This window comes from Plectropomus leopardus, chromosome 1 (genome assembly GCF_026936395.1).
Source record: "Plectropomus leopardus strain MGB_pleo_1.0 chromosome 1, ASM2693639v1, whole genome shotgun sequence".
Lineage (NCBI taxonomy): Eukaryota > Metazoa > Chordata > Actinopteri > Perciformes > Serranidae > Plectropomus > Plectropomus leopardus.
In genome coordinates this window covers 30,136,946-30,158,254 of record NC_142176.1, presented here as the reverse complement: position 1 = coordinate 30,158,254, position 21,309 = coordinate 30,136,946, and the positions used below count along the sequence as shown (strand labels likewise).

Genomic DNA, 21,309 nt, shown 5'->3' with positions numbered 1-21,309 from the left:
TTTTCTCTTCCTCACACTGGCAACCTCCTTTGCTGCAGAACTAATTTTAAGAGCTTATTGATCAGTGCTTGGCACAATCTGGCCCCTGGCTTCCTCACAGAACATAAAAGTCCTAATAAGTCCTTTAAAAACTTGTCTTTACTCTGAGTTCATACACTCAATAAAAAGAGCATGGATCCCCTCCACAAGTCACTGCTTCATGTGTGATTTACAGGAAGATTTTGTTTCAACAATGAATGAAACACACATTCAAGAACATTAAATATAAGATTGTTTTAATATAAGGCAATTAAAGAAATCACATCATACAAACAGGTTACACAGAACCCCCCAAAACAGTTATCAAAATGTCTCATATTGTGGCTACAAGTAATTTAAAAACCACCCCACCCCCGATGAAACAACTCGTCAAGCTGAATATTATAAAGTGCTTTCTTATTTTGTTGTATGCAATCATCACCAAGGCAAAGTCATTACAATTTTCTCAACATGTACCTAACTGAACTTTCAGGCACTAAACAAGCCTACACAATATTTATTAGCTCTCTAACTATTCGCAGCAGTCAAATGAACCCTTACTGTTTTAAGGATCTGTTGATCAATTACACATGTTCCCTTGCTTTGCAAATGGAATATTAAAATGTAAAAAAAAAAAAAATGGGGAAAAAAAAGCATCCAGCAGTAGGGTCCATTCTCAACACTGTAAGTCAGCATCTTTCTCCCTCTACGGAGCAGTCAGTTCTTCCCTCTAAAGAAAAGTGGAAAGGGAAAGTTAATTTTTGATATCAATGTTATGGTTAATGAAATACAAATATTTGAAAAAGAAAGACAGTTATTTAGATGGGCTTTTAATTTGTAATGCGTATTGCATATACAACAGCAGACGAGCGCCACGTTCTACGAATACCAAACCCCAGAGATAACACCTCCCAAACCCAGTTACTGCAAGCAACAACATGCAGAGGGCAACATGAACATGTTGGTGGATGAATTGCTGAGTTGAAAAGTTGCTGCATGAAGGATGGAGTGATGCAAGTATTAATTCCCATTGGATGGAAAAGATTGATGAGTGGAGAAAGAGAATGATAAAACAAACTGCAGAAATAAAGAGATGAAGTTAATGGTATTCCAGGGCCACGTCTTTAGCACAAGAAGTGAAGGTGAGAAGCTCCTCGGATTATTTTCAATCAACCAGAGACACCTAGTGGTCAGTTAATACAAAACTCTGTACTGTCCAAAAGCAGGTCCTCCAAGTGTGTTTTAAAAGGTATGACATCTGTTGTGTCTTTGAATATCACATTGACCCTGGAAATCAGGGGTTAAAATGTCAAAAGAAGGGGCAACCAAAAGAAGCTGGCAAGAAAAGATAACGCACTGCAGTAAGCAAAACTATAAAATGGCAGGAGGGATGCAGAGGTGAGGTTTTGGGGTTGGAGGGAAGCACACCTGGCAACAAAGGTTCCCTGGATGAGTCCAAGACCTGGTGAAGATGAAGCCAGGTCAGAATTGTGTCCTTTTCTCCACTTTATTGTCTCTCACTTACAAAAACAAGCATATTTGCACATCCATACACATCCATCCAACCTTTTCTCAGAACTCCTAATTTAACCTGGGACCTCAGGGTGACAACTGTCAGGAACATCAAAGTATTTTTGTGTTTTTCTTGTTTGTCACTTAAAAATATACTATAAATAATTTCATAACCTCCAGGCAGCCTTTGATTCAGTTCATGCCAGTAGCAGATGTATACCAAGCCCATATCCTAAATGTGACATAATGCAGTGGTTCCCGTTTGTTGCGGTCCAAAAGTGGGTCATGGCACCATGTCAAGTTTGTGAAAAACACACTTTAATTTGAAGTACAGTGAATTCTCAGCACAGAGCTTTCATTTTGAAGTGCAGTTTCTGGATATAGAGTAAGTGTTTTTGTAGTTTTTTGTTTTCCCAGAACATTAACTATGCCATTGCCCCATTCTTGTTATTATGTGTCCTGTTATTTTTCTTTGTTTGTTTTTGTTTTGTTTTGGGTTTTCCTTGTTTCATTCTACTTTTTGTTTGTTTTTTCAAAAATAGGAATGTGAGGAAGTGGTTGGGTTTTTTTTTACCCTCCATACAAGTATTTTTCCTTTGAGCCTCCCTGAGTGACTCAGGGAAAAAACAGTTTATGTCCCACACGATGTGTTCAAGGACCACCAGAAATGTGGAAATCCAATACTAATTTATTTATTTATTTTTAATTTGAAGTTTTTGGTTGTGATAAATGGTGTCATTTTTGGTGATTTTTATTTTGGCAGGCCTGTGGGTTTGGAAAGGATGTTTTCTTTGAAAATAACAAATAATTTAAAAGATTAAAAAAATTAGCAACAATTTAAGAGACAAATAAAATTGCTTTTTTAAATTACCAAAACCAAAAAAAAATATTGCCAAAAAATTTTGACGATCATTATAATTACAATTTTAACAACCCGCCCCGGGTTGTCTAATCTAGGAATTCTAATCTTAAATATCACAACATGGTCTTAACTCATTGTGAGACATGTCACTGAGTAGTGATGACTGGGTGTAACACGCTGCCACATGCCAGGCCGATAAGTGTGTAAGTAACAGATGTCCATTACTGTACATTCAGTTCATCAAAGACACCACAACATCCTGAAATAGAGTCAGTCGATATACTACAAGTTGGTGACTAAGCGATTTCTGAAGTGCAAGCCTGAATTAAGTGCAATGACAGTGTAGTGATGCTGTAGTGTTGACTCAGTACCTCTAGCTGCAGAGAGCTGAGTGATGTAAATGAAGGTTAGAGTCAAAAGGGGTTGAACCACAACCTAAGGCCTTAGTAATAAAAGTCAGAAAATACACTTGACGTCTACTCCACGTTAGCTTTTGATGCCTCAAAATATTTAAAACATTATGCTGTGGAACATGCTGTTAATAAAAGCATCATCCAAGATTTCACAACTTAGTTCATATCATTTTCAACATCAGAACAAACAGTACAGAATTGGGGAAAATTGCTTGAGATCATTTCCCTTGAGGCTGCTATTCAATAAACAGACCAACTTTGTCTTGCAGAGCCTCAGGTGTACTGGTGCGGCCAGCGTCCTCTAACTTTACTCGCATTACAAGACAGTTGCATAGCAAACTGGAACAGATGCAAACAACGAAGCTGCAATTTTATACTTTTTAAATAAGTGCTCTGTTTAAAAACCAACAGCAGACTAGGAAAAATTTCGCTCTGCAGAAAGTCTGCTATAATGAAATAGCAAATCCTCAAAGCTGACCAGGAAATGGCTGAACAGGTAAGATGCTTGTTTTTATTATGTTATTGCACAGGTAGCTTGGCACTAAAGCACATAAGCCTTGTTCGTATTAGTAAATATTAAGAGCAAACATCTTGGCAGTAAGCCTTGCCGTGCACTTCAGTGTTTGGAAAAGTGCTGTGTTGACTTTGGTTTTATAAACTGGTAGTAGGAGCTACGTTCTTCAGAGATACAATAAAATTAAATTAAAATTAAAATGCAGGAAATACCAACAGGAAATACCAGTACTGTACCAAAGCTGTATCAAACCACTTTGTACTCTCACCTCATAGGTAGTTCCTTTCCAGAACTGCCTCATCTCTCCCCGGCACCCAGCCACTATGGCAGAGGTTATCAGGGTGAAGGGCACCAGGTAGAGCAGGGCGGGCTGGCCCATCCCTGACAGCAGCATCACAGCAAATGTCACTATCATTCCCAGCAGATAGGCTACAAGGAATAAAGATGGACACAGAGAGAGAGACAGATCAAGGTAAAAACCCTCGAAACTGCACCACACAAAGATACAATCAGATCTTCCAGTGAACATCAGTAAACTGCTTCACATGGGAAAGAGAAAAGATCAGAGACATTCAGTGGTAAGCGAAATCAATGTCAGATACACGCACATACATATACATGTGCGCATTTATACATATACAACAAATATTACCATGAGGAAATGTCATGAAATACAGTCCTTAAATGTATGGAGCTCAGCTAGAAGAGTGTGTACAGCAGAGCAGCAAAGAACAGCAAATCTAATATGAAATGTACAGTATTCTGTAATATGATGGTAACAAACTGTACACTTATTTTAACAACGTCAACAACGCTGTAAATTCAGCACTTATTAAGACTGTAACCCAACAGTTAACTGGACTACAAACTGGTGTTAAGTTGTGATTTACCTATACAGCAGCTGATGAAGTAGATCTTCTTGCTGCTGTTGATCCAAACATCAAATCTGCTGCAGTAGGCAACCAGGAGACCTGTTGGACCAATGAGGATGCAGAGGTTGGGGGATACATCACAATGTAAATACTTGAAAAGCTTTGTTTGTACTGAACTGTACACATCATGCATTTAGGTTTTCCTTCTCTTTCTTCTATGGACTCTATGGGTTTATATATTGTAGTTTAACTGACAAGCAACCAGCTGCCACTGTTTTCTGTATTCAAAATATCTACTAGGGACAGTTTAAACACTGACAGTGACACTTGAAACTCACCTGGAACGATGATGTCTCCGTAACCCAGAATGGAGAACTGCATCCCGCACAGATTCTGAGCCCAGGCTGAGAACCGTGGGACTCGCATCACCACTGGCAGCTGAGAAAATAAGACATTTTATCTGTTTAATGACAGAGGGCGTGACAGCAGGATTATCGTGGTGTATGCAACCAAATACAGCAAGGTTTACACTGTGTTATACTGATTCAATGTGACTCTCTATGTTATATTTATTTCTCAAAGCTTTTGGTTTATATTGCTTTAGAATCTCTTGCAATATTTTCAAACTCCCACCTGGTTGCAATCCTATCTACACCTTGGCTTCCCCAATTTTACATAACATGTATGATCTGTCTTGATGTTATTTATATAGTTCATATGATACCAAGAGATTTTCCCTCTGACTTTCTGCCACAGGTGCTGCTAGTGCTCAGCACCACAAGTGCTCACAAACATACTATGCACACTTTCACAAAATATCCTGCTGAACATTACTTTGCTGAGAGTACACAGGTGCTTCGAGAGTAAAATTTTCCCACAAAAATGAAATAAAATCCAAGAGGAATCCTGGCTGGGAGAAACTCCCTGCTTCAGTTATCCATCAGAGGATTAACATTCCTTCCTGAAACCTCCAGGTACCTCTAACCAAGAAGCAAAAACATTTACAATATTCATTCCAAAACAATGTTTTAGTCAAAACAATTATGAATATAGAAACTTTTCTATACAAAAAAAACAAAACAAAATGTAGACCCCCCCCCGAAGACCAAATCCACTAAAAACACTATTCATAAATGTATTCAGCTTGAGTAGAACTTCTGTGTTCACAAGACAAACTCAAGTGACTTATCGGCACACATCAGCTGACAGTCATGTGAGAGTTGACATGTGCATTTCTTTCCCTTGCTTCACATTTCCCCTTTGTGAAAGGCTTTAGTAAAAGCATATGTGTATCCAGCAAGTGCCTTGTTTTCATGAGGAGGCTAAAAGCCAAAGGGAAAAAAGAAAAGGTCCAGAACATTATTATATACATTTAGAGTTTTTTTTCTTTACTTTACTCATCATGTTTTTATCAAATTATTTGAGAGCCTTAATGAAAGTGGGATTCTACACATGAGAATCTACCAAACATCTACAAACCCAATCCCTTCCCACACACCTCAGGATGCAGTACTAAGAAAAGGAAGTGGGTGGTTAACAATTCAAAGCCTTACTTTCTCAGAGGGAGCCTGGGGTTCAGCGGGGACCTCCACCATGTTACCTTGTGTCTACGACAGAGCCCACCCAACCCCAACGCACAGTTAGTCAATCGGTCTACCATATCCCTTAGGGCATCAAACAACAAGCAGTGCAGATCAGCCAGGATGTTAATGAAGCCAGTCCAAAAGTTGAAGGGGAATTCCACCATGATTAGCATTTGGATCGTTGTCCAGGACTTAGGTGATAAGACTCCTCCACTTCTAAGATCACAAACTCCTGCAAACTGCTCTTTTTAAACACAAATGTATTCCTTTAATTTATGTATTCACAGAACAATGCTTCAGTCTTCAGCCTCCCAATAAAGTAAACAATTTTGAGCTATAAGAAATCAAAAATGATTCCAGGACAGTATAAAGTGCCTGAGTTGGCTAATAAAAAGTGACACTCCTCAAATATAAAGCATTCTTATATTTATTTATTAATTATAGTATATTTTGAAAAGTGTTTTGAGAAAGCCTAGAGAGACAATTTGGTGGAATTCCCCTTTAAGGGAGGAAGTAATGCAGGGGGACTTACCTTCTCTCCAGAAGCATCTGGGCCCAGGGCAACCTGTACCATAATGCTGACTCCATTCTGTTGACAGAGAAAGAGACACCATATATTATGTTATTCATCCATTTGTAAAACCATCATGCATCACACTGAAACACCAGAGCTGCAAAAACATCTCCTAGTCAATGATATTGGGTTTCTGTATGTAGTTGTATACATAGTTCCCTTTGCAAAGCATCACTTCTTCACTTGAATTAAGCTTTTGTGCATCAGTGAAATATTATAACTGGATGCGGACACATTTAAGGGCAACAAAGGGTTGGACAAAAAAGCAGGAAAATAAAACAAGATAAATAAATGTACTCGTACCTTGGTGAGGAAAGGAGTGATGAAAACAAAGAAGACATCATACACGAGAAGGAGGCTCAGCAGAATCACACAGATCTACGCTCAAATGGAAAAAAAGATCACAGGTTGATTCTAAGTCTCATAAAACTAAGGAAATATTTTAACATTACACTGCTTTATCAGGATTTCCTTAAATGCCAGTGGTGGTGCATGTGCAGAATCCTGTCTTATTGGTGCAAAGGCAACAAGATATTGGACAATGGGACTGTGTGAAATATAGTTTTGGCAGAGGACAATACATATAAAAAATATATATGCTACAATATGTATGTTTAATAACTATAACAATGAGAGTACAGGTAAGCATTGTGTCTGCCAAAGTAAAAAAGAAATGCAAGAGAGTGAATCTCAGAGAAGAGGGGCTGTTAGGAAGTACCTTGAAGTTGGACAGTGATATGGTCTTCATGAAGTTGAGGCAGAAAGCAATGCCAAGAAGGTCCTGCAAGATCCAGATCCATCTATGAGGAAACAAAATGCTCTTTTACGTTACGTTTTCACCTTAGCATTTGTGGTTTGAACTTTGACCAAAGCAGTCTGGCTCTACTTAAGGATACAGCACAAAAGGGAAATGCATCAAGTTACACACTGCTAAAAAATAACACCCAACTAAAGCAACTTCTGCTAAATTTCATGATACAAAACATAAAGCAACATGAAAGAATAAAAATTGATTTTGTAGCCAGTTGTTTGATAATTCGCCACAAGAATTTGGCTTCTGATGTTTTGGACTTTAATATTCACAAATTCTTCATAAGATCATAAAAGTAACATGTACAAGTCATACTGTGACAAGAAGGTAGCTGAAATAAAATCTACTATTCAAGAAACTCTGACCAGTCCTTAAAACATAATGACCCTCTAAACATAATGAGACATTTGAGCTGCAATAAACATGCCAACACAGATATAGACAGATGGACAGACAGATAGATAGATAGATAGATAGATAGATAGATAGATAGATAGATAGATAGATAGATGTTAGACAATACTAATCCTACTAAAACTAAAGCCATCCTTTATGTCTCACAGAACACATATATATTCTTTATCTTTAAAAATTGTATCATTTTGCAAGAAAATATTTTTTCAGCAATATTCACACAGCAACACATTCCTACTTTTATTCAGTTATTGCACTCAAATGTATTATGTCACCATGCCACCATCAAGACATACTTTTTAATGTGTATGATTAAAGTTTCAACAAATAACACCAACTAGGCTGATGCAATGGTTAAAGTATCTTTGTCAGGTATCTTTTAACCAATAAGCATTTCCTGCATCACCACCAACACAGTCCACTGTGGAGGAAGCGCAGCCATGTCTGAGTGTGAGAGTGAAACAGATAGCAACATTGTGGCTGTGTGTTTTGTGTGCACGACTCTTCATAGTACCTGTCTTCATTCCTGTAGACCCCCCAGACCACAGCAATGCTAATGCACACAGCGGCCAGTATGAGAGACCTCACTGAGAAGTTATAATTTCGGACAGAGAATCTAGAAAAAGACACAGACAATCATAATAAACAACGACTTTCAGCACTTCAGGCTTTCCTGCCAAGGTGTGATTCAGAGACAAACACACAGAGTTTTGTTTCACATCCTCCCACTGTGACCACAACGTCTGTCTTGTTTAGACTGGAAAAAGTTACCAACTTAGAAAAACTAGGAGACTAAGAAAAGTAGTGAAACATTCACATATATTCACTCATACTGAGCTGTTCCTTCACATCTGTTCTTAAATTGTCATTTGTACATTTTTCATTTTTGTAAAGCAATAACACCATCTGCACACCTAACATCACATCATTATCTATTATATATTTGCTTAAAATTAGTGAAATGCGTGTGTGCGTGTGTTTGTATATTTAAATATTTTTTGAAAGACTATTGCCTTTACCTCCCAGCAGCACAACCAATTTTTTCCATCACTGCATCGAGACAGCTGAACAGCGCAGACGCAGATGCCAGGCAAAATATCACAATAATGACGTAAACTTGGGAGAAAAAAAAGAAATACAAATCACATTCACAGAAATCCAGATATCATTAATCATTTGGAGAACACAAGTGCATTTCTTTTTTTGTCTCATTTACCCAGGACGCTGTAGAAGAAGTACATAAGGACCAGCATCCCACACATCAGGGCGACAAAGAAGACCACTTTAAGAGGAGAATATAGGAAAAGTTCTCCGCTGTCTGCTTTGCTCTCTCCCCCGCCTCCCCCTGCCGCACCACAACTTAACCGGTCTCTGCCACAAACAAAAAAACATGAGAAGTTTTTTGTGTATTTCAGGCCTAAACTGGTGGTTCTTGGGGAAAAACAGATACAGAATAGCATACACAGATTGCGGACCATACAATATAATTCAATATGATATAATAGTGCAGTAATAAATACGACCTTTGGAAACTGTCTATGGTTTGTTGACAATAAATACATGAATAAAGGTGCACATAATAAAGGTCCACATGCTGTAGCTCCCTTAAGTGCAATTTATTAACATTGCACTTAAGGGAGCTACAGTGAGCGTATCCTTCTTCATGTTGTTTATTGCTGTCCTTTAGTGGTCCAGCACCTGCCTTAAATGGTTTTTAGATGTGCATGACAACTATGCTTTTTTGCTTGTTGACAATGCTATCTACTCTATGTTCAACAAATCTCACAATGACACTAAATTTAATCGTCATTGCATAATAACAACCAGCCCCTTCATGATGTTGAAGTGTTGAACTGGAACTATTAACACAAATTCAACCAATCCCCTTAAAGTCTGCAGGACCTGGAAATTTAGTCGAATCACAGAAACTTTTTCCACAAATTTGACCAATCATTGTAGTTGTAGTTTCACCAATCACAGCAGTCTCCTGTATAATCTCCCCAAAAACAATGTCTTGTTTCTGTTTGTCAGGATGCAGACATGTGTAACAGGAAAAAAAAGTTCCTGCTAAAGACCGTGCAAGGCAGTTCCCAGGTGTTCTGCATGAAAGTGGGGATAAACTATTTTGCACCGTGTGCAGTGTTGTTGTGGAGCACAAACGAAAGAACAATTCCAGAAATAGCCTGCAAAATCCTGGAGGGACTGCTTTGCAACAATTACATGTAATTCTCATATGTTCCCTAGTCTGATTTAATTACAATTTACAAATACTGCTCTGTATGTGATTGTGAAGCTGTACTATCACACCTCTCACAGGCTCCGCTCCAGTAGCCCCCCAAGGCAACTGTGACAATGGCGATCAGTAGCATGACTGCAATGCTTGCATCAATCTTCGAGTGAGGTGGAGCATAAAGCTTTACCTGCATCTCTTCACCAAACTCCTGAGGACATACACATAGGAAAAAAAATAATGAGAAACTTTGCATCCAGTTTGACCTTCTTCATCAATTTGATCTTTATACGAGGGGTGGAAACACCAAGTTCAGTAGAAACAGTGAACAAAAGGGCTGTCTGACCTTGTGTGCTTCAATGAAGTCCCTGTACCTCATGAGAGCCAGAGGAATATGGACTTTTGCATAGTCAGAGTCATTGGCTGATGGTGTAATCTGAAGAGACAAAAAATACAAAAAAGATTTTTAAAAATTAATTTGGTAAGACTTGAGAAAAAGTCTTATCTGGCTTTTGGGGAGTAATGTACTGCATGATATATTATCAAGATGACATATAAAAGATGACTCAGTGATTTGACTCTGATAACATGACGGGAAACAAGAACATTTGTTTTTACATAGAAAATATATATACTTAGATGGAAGTCCCCACATCCAAACCACTGGTAGGTCACTTCCTTTTTTTATGAATCACTTCTGCATGTGCATCTTAAAAGTCACATTCATACACGCTAACACTAGTGTTATGATCAGGTACAGAAAAAGAAAAGATTATGGGTCCTCCATAGAAGTTGTTTAACAAAATAAAATATAAATATAATAAAAAATAAATACAAAATAAAAAAAATATATAGAAAGTATCTGAAATCCTACAGATTGATTTAAATTTCCTACCAATAATTGTTTGCTGGCAATGAGCAAAGTTGTAGCTCCAAGACTTTGAGCAACCACAGCCTTCTGGCTGAAGTCACAGTCCCCCCTCATCACCACCAACGCTTTGCCCTTCACCACATCTGGACTGACACCAGAGCTGTTACACAGCAGAGTGGACGTCATGTTCACGAGTGGATACTGCAACTGGAAAAGTGAAGACAGTGATTTCAAATTAGGATAGGAAGAACATTCATATAACTTCCTATCATAAATTTTTAGGAAAGACACACTAAATACAAGGAAGTAATTAAATCTCCTGTCATCATCAATACTACCTAACAGTAAATATTTCTGGTTACCACAGTAATCAGAGTGGTGAACGACCAGCAGCCACCAGGTTGTAAATGCGGGCTCAGAGATGATAATAAGGTACATTTTGTAACCACTCATGGTCTATTTCTGTTCTGATGTCACAAACATAGGCAAATGCATTTTTTTTTAAAAAGATAGAAAATAGAGCCAATGTCTTAAGAAGTCAATAAAAGTCACAGTTACTTTTCTGTTCTGATACTCATAAATCCAAATAGAAAAAAAAGACTAGAAACTTTGGAAAAACTTACGGCAGCATCAAGGGTTTGTGACAAGGGGGTCCAGGAATGATTGTGGACAATGCAGTACTCCCTATCTGTACTTCCATTTGAAATGTGCAAGATCGCTTCTTGGCAGTTTATCTGTTGGGGGGAAAAAATGTATTATTTTAAGTTCCACACAAAAAAGTGTTGAAGAAAATATCTTAACCAAACCCTGCCATGTGAGACAAAATTAATGACTCAAACTAACATACTATGCTAGCCAAAGTACAGTACAGAAAGCAGATTAATTGTAGCTGGTATAAACCTAATTCCCTCATAGGTATGTATCTGGAGCTTTGCATGTTGAAAAATCACTCTAGTTTAACCATATATGAAGAAGAAAAAAATATTTTGTTGGTTGAAATGTTTACAACATATGTCCAAAAGACCTCAAGGTGTGATGGTGTGTCACTAATAGATATTGCTTAGGGGTCTCAAGCCAATTAACAAGACCGGAAACCATGAATCTAGGTTGATACCAGGCTAAATTTAATCAATGTCAAATATTTTTAGACTTCTGAGTGAGAGTAGGAATCACCAGAGGCCTGTTGATATGATATTATCACAATACTTTGGTCACAATACGATATTATTTACTTTAAACGTTTTGCAATATGAGGTATTGTGATAACATTTATTGTGATACACTGCAAGTTATTACTTGTTTTTTTTCAATAGCTAATTATGTCAGACTTTGTCAACATCTGTTTTAAGTTATTAAAGTAGTTTTCAGCCAGTTCATCTTTCTTCTGTTATTTTACTTGTAAAAAAATATCTACTGAACAGAATAATCAATGATTTAAAAAGTTTAATTTGTATATAGAATATTAACAATTTATGAAATAAAAAATGATACTTGGTGTCTATATATGGATACATCATTGCCATACAAAATATTGTGAAACTATGCTGAGTTTCATACTGATATTGCTTTAACATCATTAATTCCCATGGCTACATTTTATGCAAAGCTGGGACCTACCCTAGATAGAAAAAAAAAAGTAATTTCATTGCAGTCATTTCACTTGCAAATCAACCAATCCATGCCTACTGACATGTTATAGATCAAAATGACTTGAAGCCGCCTGTAGGCTTTCAGTAGAATTTGGTTTTCCTTCATTGGATTTGTTTCCATGGTAGTTGAAACTCCCTGTGGTAACTAAACACTGTCATGCTAAAACAGGGACAATTACTGTTCAAGGACTTCACTGCGATCTTTAAATGACTCAGTGATCATAAAATGCCTCAGTGATCATTAAATGCCCCCGTGATCATTAAATGCCTGAGTCATCAATAAATCTGTCCTCATTCTTGAAATAAACATTTCCTTGTTAGTGACGTTGTGGACGTCGTCAGTGAGATGGGAAATCACCCTCCGCCAACGTTTGAGCTTCACTTCTACGTTAAATGAGCCAAATTAGATTTTAACTGCCAACGATTAGTGTGTAATAAATTGTCAGTTTTGTAAACTATTACCTACATCAACGTCCTCTCCATCACGTAACATTAATACCACATCAATTCTTCTAGCTTGAACCACACTAGCTGAGGCTAACTGACCGAGCTAACGCTAGCTCACTGACAGCAGTCATCTGTGTCGTTGTTTACCTGACGACACTTCACCTCTATTAAACATATCCTCACAATGTGTCGACTACATTATAAGAATATGATTTAGAAAATTAACAGTATAGTTGTCGAGCTTATCGACGGGGTAAGTCCAGATATCGGGCCCGGTTAGCGCTGACGCAAACCAGTGCAGTTTCTCTTATAATCGTTCATAAACTTACCTTCGATGCCAAGAAAATGAGCGACAAAATTATGATCCTGACAGCACTTTCCATTTTGGCCACATTCGCTTTTTCACGGAGTCCGGTGGCATCCACATTAATTGACTTATCTATGGCACGGAGATACTTTTTATTCGCTAAGTTACTCGTATCTTCATTGCTATTGTTTAGCTTGCCAGTAGCTGCCAGGTACTTCCTGTATTGGCTCGTGACACATGACACGCTGACCCACTGGTTTCTGTTTCACCCCGCAGCGTCTCAACAACAAACACGCGCTCCATTAACGACTTAAAATAATAAAGAGGTGGAAGCTGCAATACAAGTCTACATGTTAAATCACATCGAATGCTTTTGACACAATGTACTTAAAGTATTTGGGCATAAATCTAAGTTCTCAATGTGTAATCTCACATACAGAAGAATAACCTACATTTTTTTCTGTTCATTTCACAGTATCACCTGGTGCTAGTTATTGACCCGTGGTGGTGGCACCTTTATTGCTTGATCTTATGTTTGGCCCTGAATACAAATATGTATCATTCACTCAAAATCATTAGCATCATTTTTCTGCTGGTACACATATTTTTTTTTTCTCGAGAAGCCTACATTGCCAGTTTTCATTTCACATAAATATTTTCTAAAATGTATGTCCCCTAAAAGAACGAACCAAATATACACAGAAAACAATAACATTTCAACCTCGAAGTTATTTTATGTGTGTGTCACAAAGACTCTGATATCATGATGTAGGCTATGACCATAAGGGATTTTGAGACAATAGGCCCCTGAGCACAGATATGCAAATACCCCACCACCTCCCTCATGTAGGAGCAAGACCGACACCCCCGTCTGTTCGTATAGTGTCTCTTTACAGGACTTTTGTTGTTGTTGTTTGTTGTTGTTGTTTTGTGTCTTTTGTCCTCCATGTGTTGAACTTTGCACCTTGCACATAAATAAGGCACATTGCAGCAGGCAATTTATAACACGCACTTTGTGCCATACAGTTTTCATTGCTACTGTCAATGCACCCTTGTCCTCTTTATGAATGGTTGTATTTTTTAATCATTTCTCTTTTTTTGGTTGTTTTGATTCTTCTTGTAATCATTTTCTGTCTTTCTGACATAATTTTGTGTCCTATGAGGTAACTTTGTGTCTTTTTTAGTTGGTTTCAGTCTCTTCTTGGTAGTTCTGCCTATTTTTTGTAGTTATTCTGCATCTTTTTGCAGTTTTCTTTGCATCTAATTTTGGTCAGTTTGAGTCTCCTCCTGGTCAGTATGTGTTAAATTGAGCGACATTTTGCAGAGGAAGGCCAGATGAGCCCCTAACGCTTTAGGCCCGTGGGCCTGTGCCCAGTAGGGCTGTTCAGGATTTCATGATATAATTATATAAATTACTTCATGGGGTGCTGACTATTATTTGGATGACTTGTTTTTCGCTCTGTATGCTCATGACACTGCGTAGGATTTCTCACTGAATACTCCATATTCTGCCCGGTGTCGCTTTAACTTTGCTTGAGTTGCCTGTTCATATATGACTCATGCAAATCACCCATTCTCTCCCCGGCACCAATTAGCTAATAGAAAGTGTGCTCACTCATCCAAGATGTAATCAGATGCTGAACCTGATATTCTGCACACAGACAAGCATAATCTGTCCTCAGAGACAGATGGACAGTTAGCTCAAGTGCAGATCATTTTGACCATTCCTGGCAGAGCTGTAAGGTTTTGTTTTAAAATATCATTTGGGTCAGGATGTATGTTACGGCAAGAATAAGTACATAGTAGGCATGCCATTTAAGTAACCACACCAACGAGTATGTATGTGGATATGTGTGCGCTGCAAAAAATTACTCAATGTAGACATCTCACATTAATGGGCAGCAGTAATTTACATTTCCTCTTGATTTGAATATTATCTGTGTCTATTTCAATTTTTCCACACTATTTATGAATTAGTGGGCAATACGCATTCGTAATGTGATCTCAAAGACCATCACTGCATGGCTGAGAGGCTAAAACTAACTGGATTTCTAAGCGTACATGGAGACTTCCTGGCTCAAGGCTGAAGCTCCACAGCACCAATACTTGAGATAAACACAGCAGCTGCAGCGTCTCATGTGACCCTGACCTGCACAAGGCTGCTGCTGGGGTTTTTACTTTAAATGTACCACTCTAAAATCTGCTTTTGCATGGCTAAAGCTGTAAAGACAAACTCTAATTGCATGGCAACTGCTGCTGGATGATGACAGTCATGTTGCTTTCAATGCATTTTGAGTGGTCAGTGTTTCAGATTTGAGAAGCCACAATGGTTGAGCATTTTAAGATGTCCATTTACACAACTCTATATGTATGCAAATCACACACACACAATCACACACACACACACACACACACACACACACACACAAACCAAGCTGAAAGGTGCAAATTTATATATGTTGATTTCCTCTGGGCACAGTTTTAGAGTGTCTTAAAAAAATTTACAGAAGAAAAAAAAATATGTTGCAGTAGTGAACACACCATTCACCATGCCTCTGTTTGGTGGAAGAAACAGCTGAAATTTAGACTAAGGACAACCAGTTGTCACAGAGAAATGCTGCTGAAATCAAATAATTATTTTTCTATCAAATAACTATTTACACACCGTCAAATTTTGAATTTACAAAAGCTTTTTTTCAATGATTAGCAACATGGAAACACTGAAATCTCCTAAAAGCATGCTTTTCCTTCATGTTTTTTTAATTGGGGAGGGCCAATTACCACTTTGCTTATGATATTGCTCTTTTCAGTGTGAAAATATATTAACGTTAGCAGTTTACCCACTGACAGCCGAATGGTATCCCCAACCTCGTATAACACACACAGGGAACATTAAACCCCTACTAGCCATGAATTGGAGCCTGCCAGAGTTTTCTCCCTTTTGTCGAACTCTCGCTGAAAGAAAATCAAATAAATGTTCCTTTTAGGCTAATGGCCAAACCATTGTCTGCTGTGTGCTTTCCACATGAAAGGAAAGGACAAGCGTTTGAAGTTGAGAAGACTGTGATGAAGGAGAAATTTCATGCACTCCAGTCGAGATGGTTCAGTGTCAGCTTGGCCAGTGTGCTTTCCTGCATGTGTTCGTCCACGGGTTCACAACCTTTTTCATATTAAGGGCCCCCCAATTTGATACAAATTCATCCACAATTGATAATATTTCCATCCAATATGGAATATTCGTATCCAATATTCCATCCGATAATATTTATATCCATTTGAAATGACTTTGTTCTGAGCTATGATTAAGATCAGAATTCTACAGTTACAACTGAGGAGAGGGGCGGCATGGTGGCATTGTGGTTAGCGCTGTTGCCTCACAGCAAGAGAGTCCCTGGTTCAAAGCCCAGTAGGAACAGGGTTCAGTCCATTGGGCCACAGGGGCCCTTCTGTGCAGAGATTGCATGTTCTCCCCATGTCTGCATGGGTTCTTTCCAGGGTCTCCAGCTTCCTCCCACAGTCCAAAGACATGCAGCTCAGCTGCTCACATTGGACTCTCTTCTGAAATATATCATGAAAATAGACAAAATAAAGAAATTAAACCAAGCTACATACAGAGAGAACCCTATTTCCATCCAGATTTTGCATCAGTTCATGTTATGTTATGTTATGTTCATGTTATGCTCATAAAATCAGTCTTCAATATTGACACACCTCTCTTGTTTTCCTGTTACTTTCCACCAGTAGTGTCCATATTTTGGGGAATGCTTTAAACGAAAATAATAATAACACTGCAGCTCTGACATTTGTTAGAATATAGGAGGGACATTAAACTTGCTTTGAATTTGTTAATACATTACAGTGAACATGTTTAGCTACACTTATTTAAGTTTACATGACTGTCATGTGGTAACGCATGCAGTGGGTACATTTGAAATGTCTTAGTGTTCTGTGTAAAACACATAGGATCTGAGAGTTGGCAACCAAAGTTAGAAAACAAAACCTAATGCAAATTTTTGATTCATTTTGGAAAATGGAGGACAATAATCTTAAGTAAAAACCAAATCTAAAGACAGTAAGAAAGCAGCAGACTAAACAATGTAAAAGGGTCAAAGAGATGATTTTTGTGTTTATGTTGTCTTGTATCTCGAACAGGTCATTTGAAAAACAAGTGTTTCACAGAACACAAACTATGAGTCAACTTGGATAATCAATCACTATGTTGGAGCCTCGGGGACATGACAGTATTAAATGTCAACAATTCAGATTGTTTTAATGTCAAGTGAGTGTCAATTAAAGTGGCAAAGACCTGACTATCCTGGGCTCTGTGGATTTTGAAAAATCGATGAAAGAGTTGTAAATTAGCAGAAAGTAAAACACACCTGACCACATTTAAAAAGCAGTAAACCGTGTTAAACCATTATTATTATTATTATTATTATTATTATTATTATTACCATATTCAATCTTGAAATGCAGAACACAAAGGAAGCAGCCCCCTGAAATGGGACACGGCTATTGTAAGGTTTCCTCATGCCAAGAAGTCAACCTTGTCTGTCTATAATGAACTAATGAGGACATTAGCATTCAGAAGATAATTCATGCTCCCAGGGCATAAAGCCTAGCATGTTGTGTAGACCATCTAACAAACAACATGTGTTTCAGCATCTGTAAAACATATTTGTGCTTGAGGGCTCGTCATAAACCAGCAGTGGTTTTAAATACTCTAAAACAGGATATTACAGCTCGGGAAAGTCTGTCTCCATCTCAACCACTGTGAGGTTAAAACTAAGGTGTTTATGACACAAGGTAATCTGTCAGGTTATGTCCTATTCAAATGCATTGTGTTGTAGCAAAATGTGAGCAGTAAATGTAAGAATTCTAACATATTGACATACAGTATCTCTCTTGAACTTCTGTGCTTATCAGCAGACTCATACCTACATGCAGAATAAACCTACATCAGGGCAACTGAGCCTAAGAGCTCTTTTCACTTGAGACTGAATTTCATTACCAACAAAACATGGTACATCAAGGGCAGACCTAATTACTATTCTGCAATACATCAGAAACATAGAAACATTAATTAGCTAAAAAGCCTGAATGTGGCCTTTTATGTAATCCCACTTCAGTCACTTTAATCTGAAAGTGGGTATTTCTCCTCACCTGAGACAAAAATGTGCTCCTTTCTCACTGTATAGTCCCCCTCTATGTCGTATATAATATCATGAAAGATATGAAGAATTTAGGATGGTGACATAAGAGCACAACTGATCTTCTGTAAGGGATTTGGCATCAATATCTGTTTGTAAGTTGCAAGAAAACATAAATCTCGAGGTTCAAATTTAAACACTGTGTTTTGGTTGTGTACAAAATTGTGACTGACCAGTAATGTTGGTAATATAATTATATGAGTATATACAGTGGTGGTCATGTTACCATTAGGAACAATAGTATTTGAGTTATAACATTGCATATTAAAATAAACACCTTCCAAATGACCATTTAACATCACTTTATTTGGGGCGTTTTTGCTTTTCTTCTAACTTTAATTAACAAATATTTCAATGGATCTCTTCTCTTTTTGAGGCTTAAAGACACAGTTTAGTGTAAATGGAGAGCATTGTGTGACACGACTTGAACGAGGCCAGAAGACCGGGGTGACAAATAACAACATGTTTTAGGTCAGCATGTTCCTTTCCTTCCTGGCTGTGATTTAAACACCACATAACTATCTTTTCATAAATGGAACAAGGGGAAATTAATCCATCTCAATGAATCAAAACAAATCCTGCAACATGCATACAAGGACATCACAAAGGAAGAGGACCATACACTAATTTATCATTATTTGTAGGTAGAATAAATTGGACTTGTCAGTTTCTTATTATCATAATGTTGTTTTCTATGCAGTTTTAAATTTGACCTGTGCAGTTGTTATTAACCAATAGTTAGAAAGTTAATATTCAATAAAATGCCAGTTGTGAATATAGGTATCAAAGTATCTCAAAGGACTCCACTCAATGGGTGCTATACTTAAAGATGAACTAAACCCTCCACTTTTGACTTGAGTGCCTCCTCCATGAATGTGAAAAAAGTCTCAAAAATGGGCTGGGAAGGGGGCTATGACACGCACAGTAACCCAATCGTGCAGCCTCTCGATCCACAGCACCTCCCTGCACCCTGCACAAACACAAAATAGTCTGTTAGTGAGAGGGTGGGGATGGGGCATGGACAGGAGGCTTGGTTGGTGATGAAAGCAGGCTCCTGCTACCAGGTTCAGCCAATACCAAAGTTCAATTGCAATAGCCAGGTTTTAACCTTTACAAGGAAGTCGCTATGCATATTCATAGCACAATATGTGGAATTTTAATTCTTTGCACTCAAATGTCAAGAGTTGGACCTGAATCAGTCAACAACATCATTAATAATATATTGCTTTTCAACTGAAAAATGTGGTTTGGGGATTTAGTTGCTCAGTACTATCGACCACAGATACTTTCAACCAGAGCATTTTAATTATGTTGAAATTTTCCTTTCAACGTACAGAAAAAGGTCACTGTATAAGTACAGCTCTGTGTATAATTCAGAGGATGTTGCCTCTTCATTGGAAAAAGGTCACCAGATTTAATTTATTTTCTTATCATGTGGTAAATTAGTACAAGAGAGACACACATCAGCAGGTTTAAAAAGGAAACTGTTAGACATACTTTATGTAGCACATTTCACAAGGAAACATTACATTAGTAATGAGTTTGTACAAATAGGAAAAAGATTAGATGTCAGGTGTACATATCGTTACATAGATATAAGGGTATAAAAATGATCATAAATACATAAATGAAAAATATAAAATAAGAATACAAAATATGTTATAATGTTATAAAATACAAAATAAGAGAACCAAATATTAAGATTTAAAATTATAAGTTAATGAACTAATAAGTCAGCAAAAACCAGAATCAAATCCACAGTCACACATTCAAGTATACTAGTCAAGAGCTGCTGGGAAAAAAAGGGTTTCACGCTGACAGCATCTTATGTATAAAATAAAATTTTAAGCAAATGGCTGATGCGGATAACCAAGAATAACTGTTACTCAGTTGAACAAACAGCATTGTGATGTGCCAAGAGATGATAATTATGGTAGGAAAGCATAAAAAATACATTTATGCAACCAACATAAAGCTGGGTTTACCTGTACTCATCTCCTATCCTGATTTCTTAAAGTGTGGTTAACAGCACATTTAAACCACTTCTGTAATCACTATCACACAATACCAATCAGTGATAAAACGGCTGACCTTCGTTTGAATAGAACAACGTGGATGATTGTCCCTTACAGTGTAATCAGTGAGAGCATGTTTCAGCTGCCACTGACTGCGATTTTTCACAGAAAACTGTTATATCATTGTTCCACTGGCAGCAAAAGTTGCAGTGATGGATCCTTCACAACCTGTTACTGACTGGACAGAATGTGAACTTCATCTGGCACCGAATTTGTACTGTATGCATTGAGATGAAGATAAATATAGACATTAATGAATGTGCAGACCACCTAACCTAAAGGAAAATAACAGTCATCCAAATGATATCAAAACCCACACACCCAAAAGACTGCAGCTATTCTCACTATGATTAAATGTAGCTTCTAAATTATGCAGATTTAGGATGAGATGTTAATAAAATATTGTTGTGGTTGCACTAAAATCACTTTTTATGGTATTTTCTTTGTACACGTGGAGGTTTACTTGCAGCTGAAGTAAGTTTACAAATGCTTACATGAGACATCCTAATAACATAATATTAATAATAACATAATAACATGAGACGCATTTATCACCCTTGCAGGGAATAAATGTGAATAAATGTGAAATGTTAATCACTTTATTTCAATTTCTCACATGGCACCACCATATAACGGACCTTTAGTGACAGTTTTTAAAATATATAAAGAGAAGGAATGTGATTTATAATTAATCCTCATCACCCCTCTTCCTTTGCTCGACCTGTGCTAAACTTTCACTGAGACATTACCATGGAAACAGAGCCCAGCACTTAGATGTACTCTGACATATTTATTAAATCTCTGTTATCATTTTATTAGAAAAAGTAGATTGCTCTCAGAAGGCAAACATCTGCCTGTGAAACACATTTGTAGCGATATGTCAGATCCAAGAAATTACATATTTTTTGGCAGTTAAACTTTTTGGTCTCATGTGCCACTGAGCAATT

General features: G+C 37.5%; 1 protein-coding gene across 3 annotated transcripts; it reads right to left on the bottom strand.

The window, feature by feature from the left end:
- Positions 1–258: 258 nt before the first annotated feature.
- Positions 259–13,310, bottom strand: sppl2a (signal peptide peptidase like 2A). 3 transcript variants are annotated; one of them, XM_042512605.2, is made up of 17 exons: positions 13,100–13,310; positions 11,298–11,408; positions 10,699–10,881; positions 10,150–10,239; positions 9,881–10,014; positions 8,790–8,944; positions 8,593–8,689; positions 8,088–8,189; positions 7,067–7,148; positions 6,652–6,726; positions 6,307–6,363; positions 5,745–5,798; positions 4,530–4,629; positions 4,210–4,290; positions 3,588–3,748; positions 1,447–1,480; positions 259–748 (listed from the first exon to the last, which is right to left on the bottom strand). In XM_042512605.2, the coding sequence occupies exons 1-17, from the start codon at positions 13,151–13,153 to the stop codon at positions 708–710; spliced, it is 1,611 nt and encodes a 536-aa protein (XP_042368539.1). In that variant the 5' UTR covers positions 13,154–13,310; the 3' UTR covers positions 259–707. The 3 variants fall into 3 exon arrangements, with proteins under 3 accessions (XP_042368539.1, XP_042368607.1, XP_087935908.1); XM_042512673.2 differs by lacking the exon at positions 1,447–1,480 and having other exon boundaries at positions 13,100–13,306; XM_088079782.1 differs by lacking the exon at positions 5,745–5,798 and having other exon boundaries at positions 13,100–13,306.
- Positions 13,311–21,309: the final 7,999 nt, after the last annotated feature.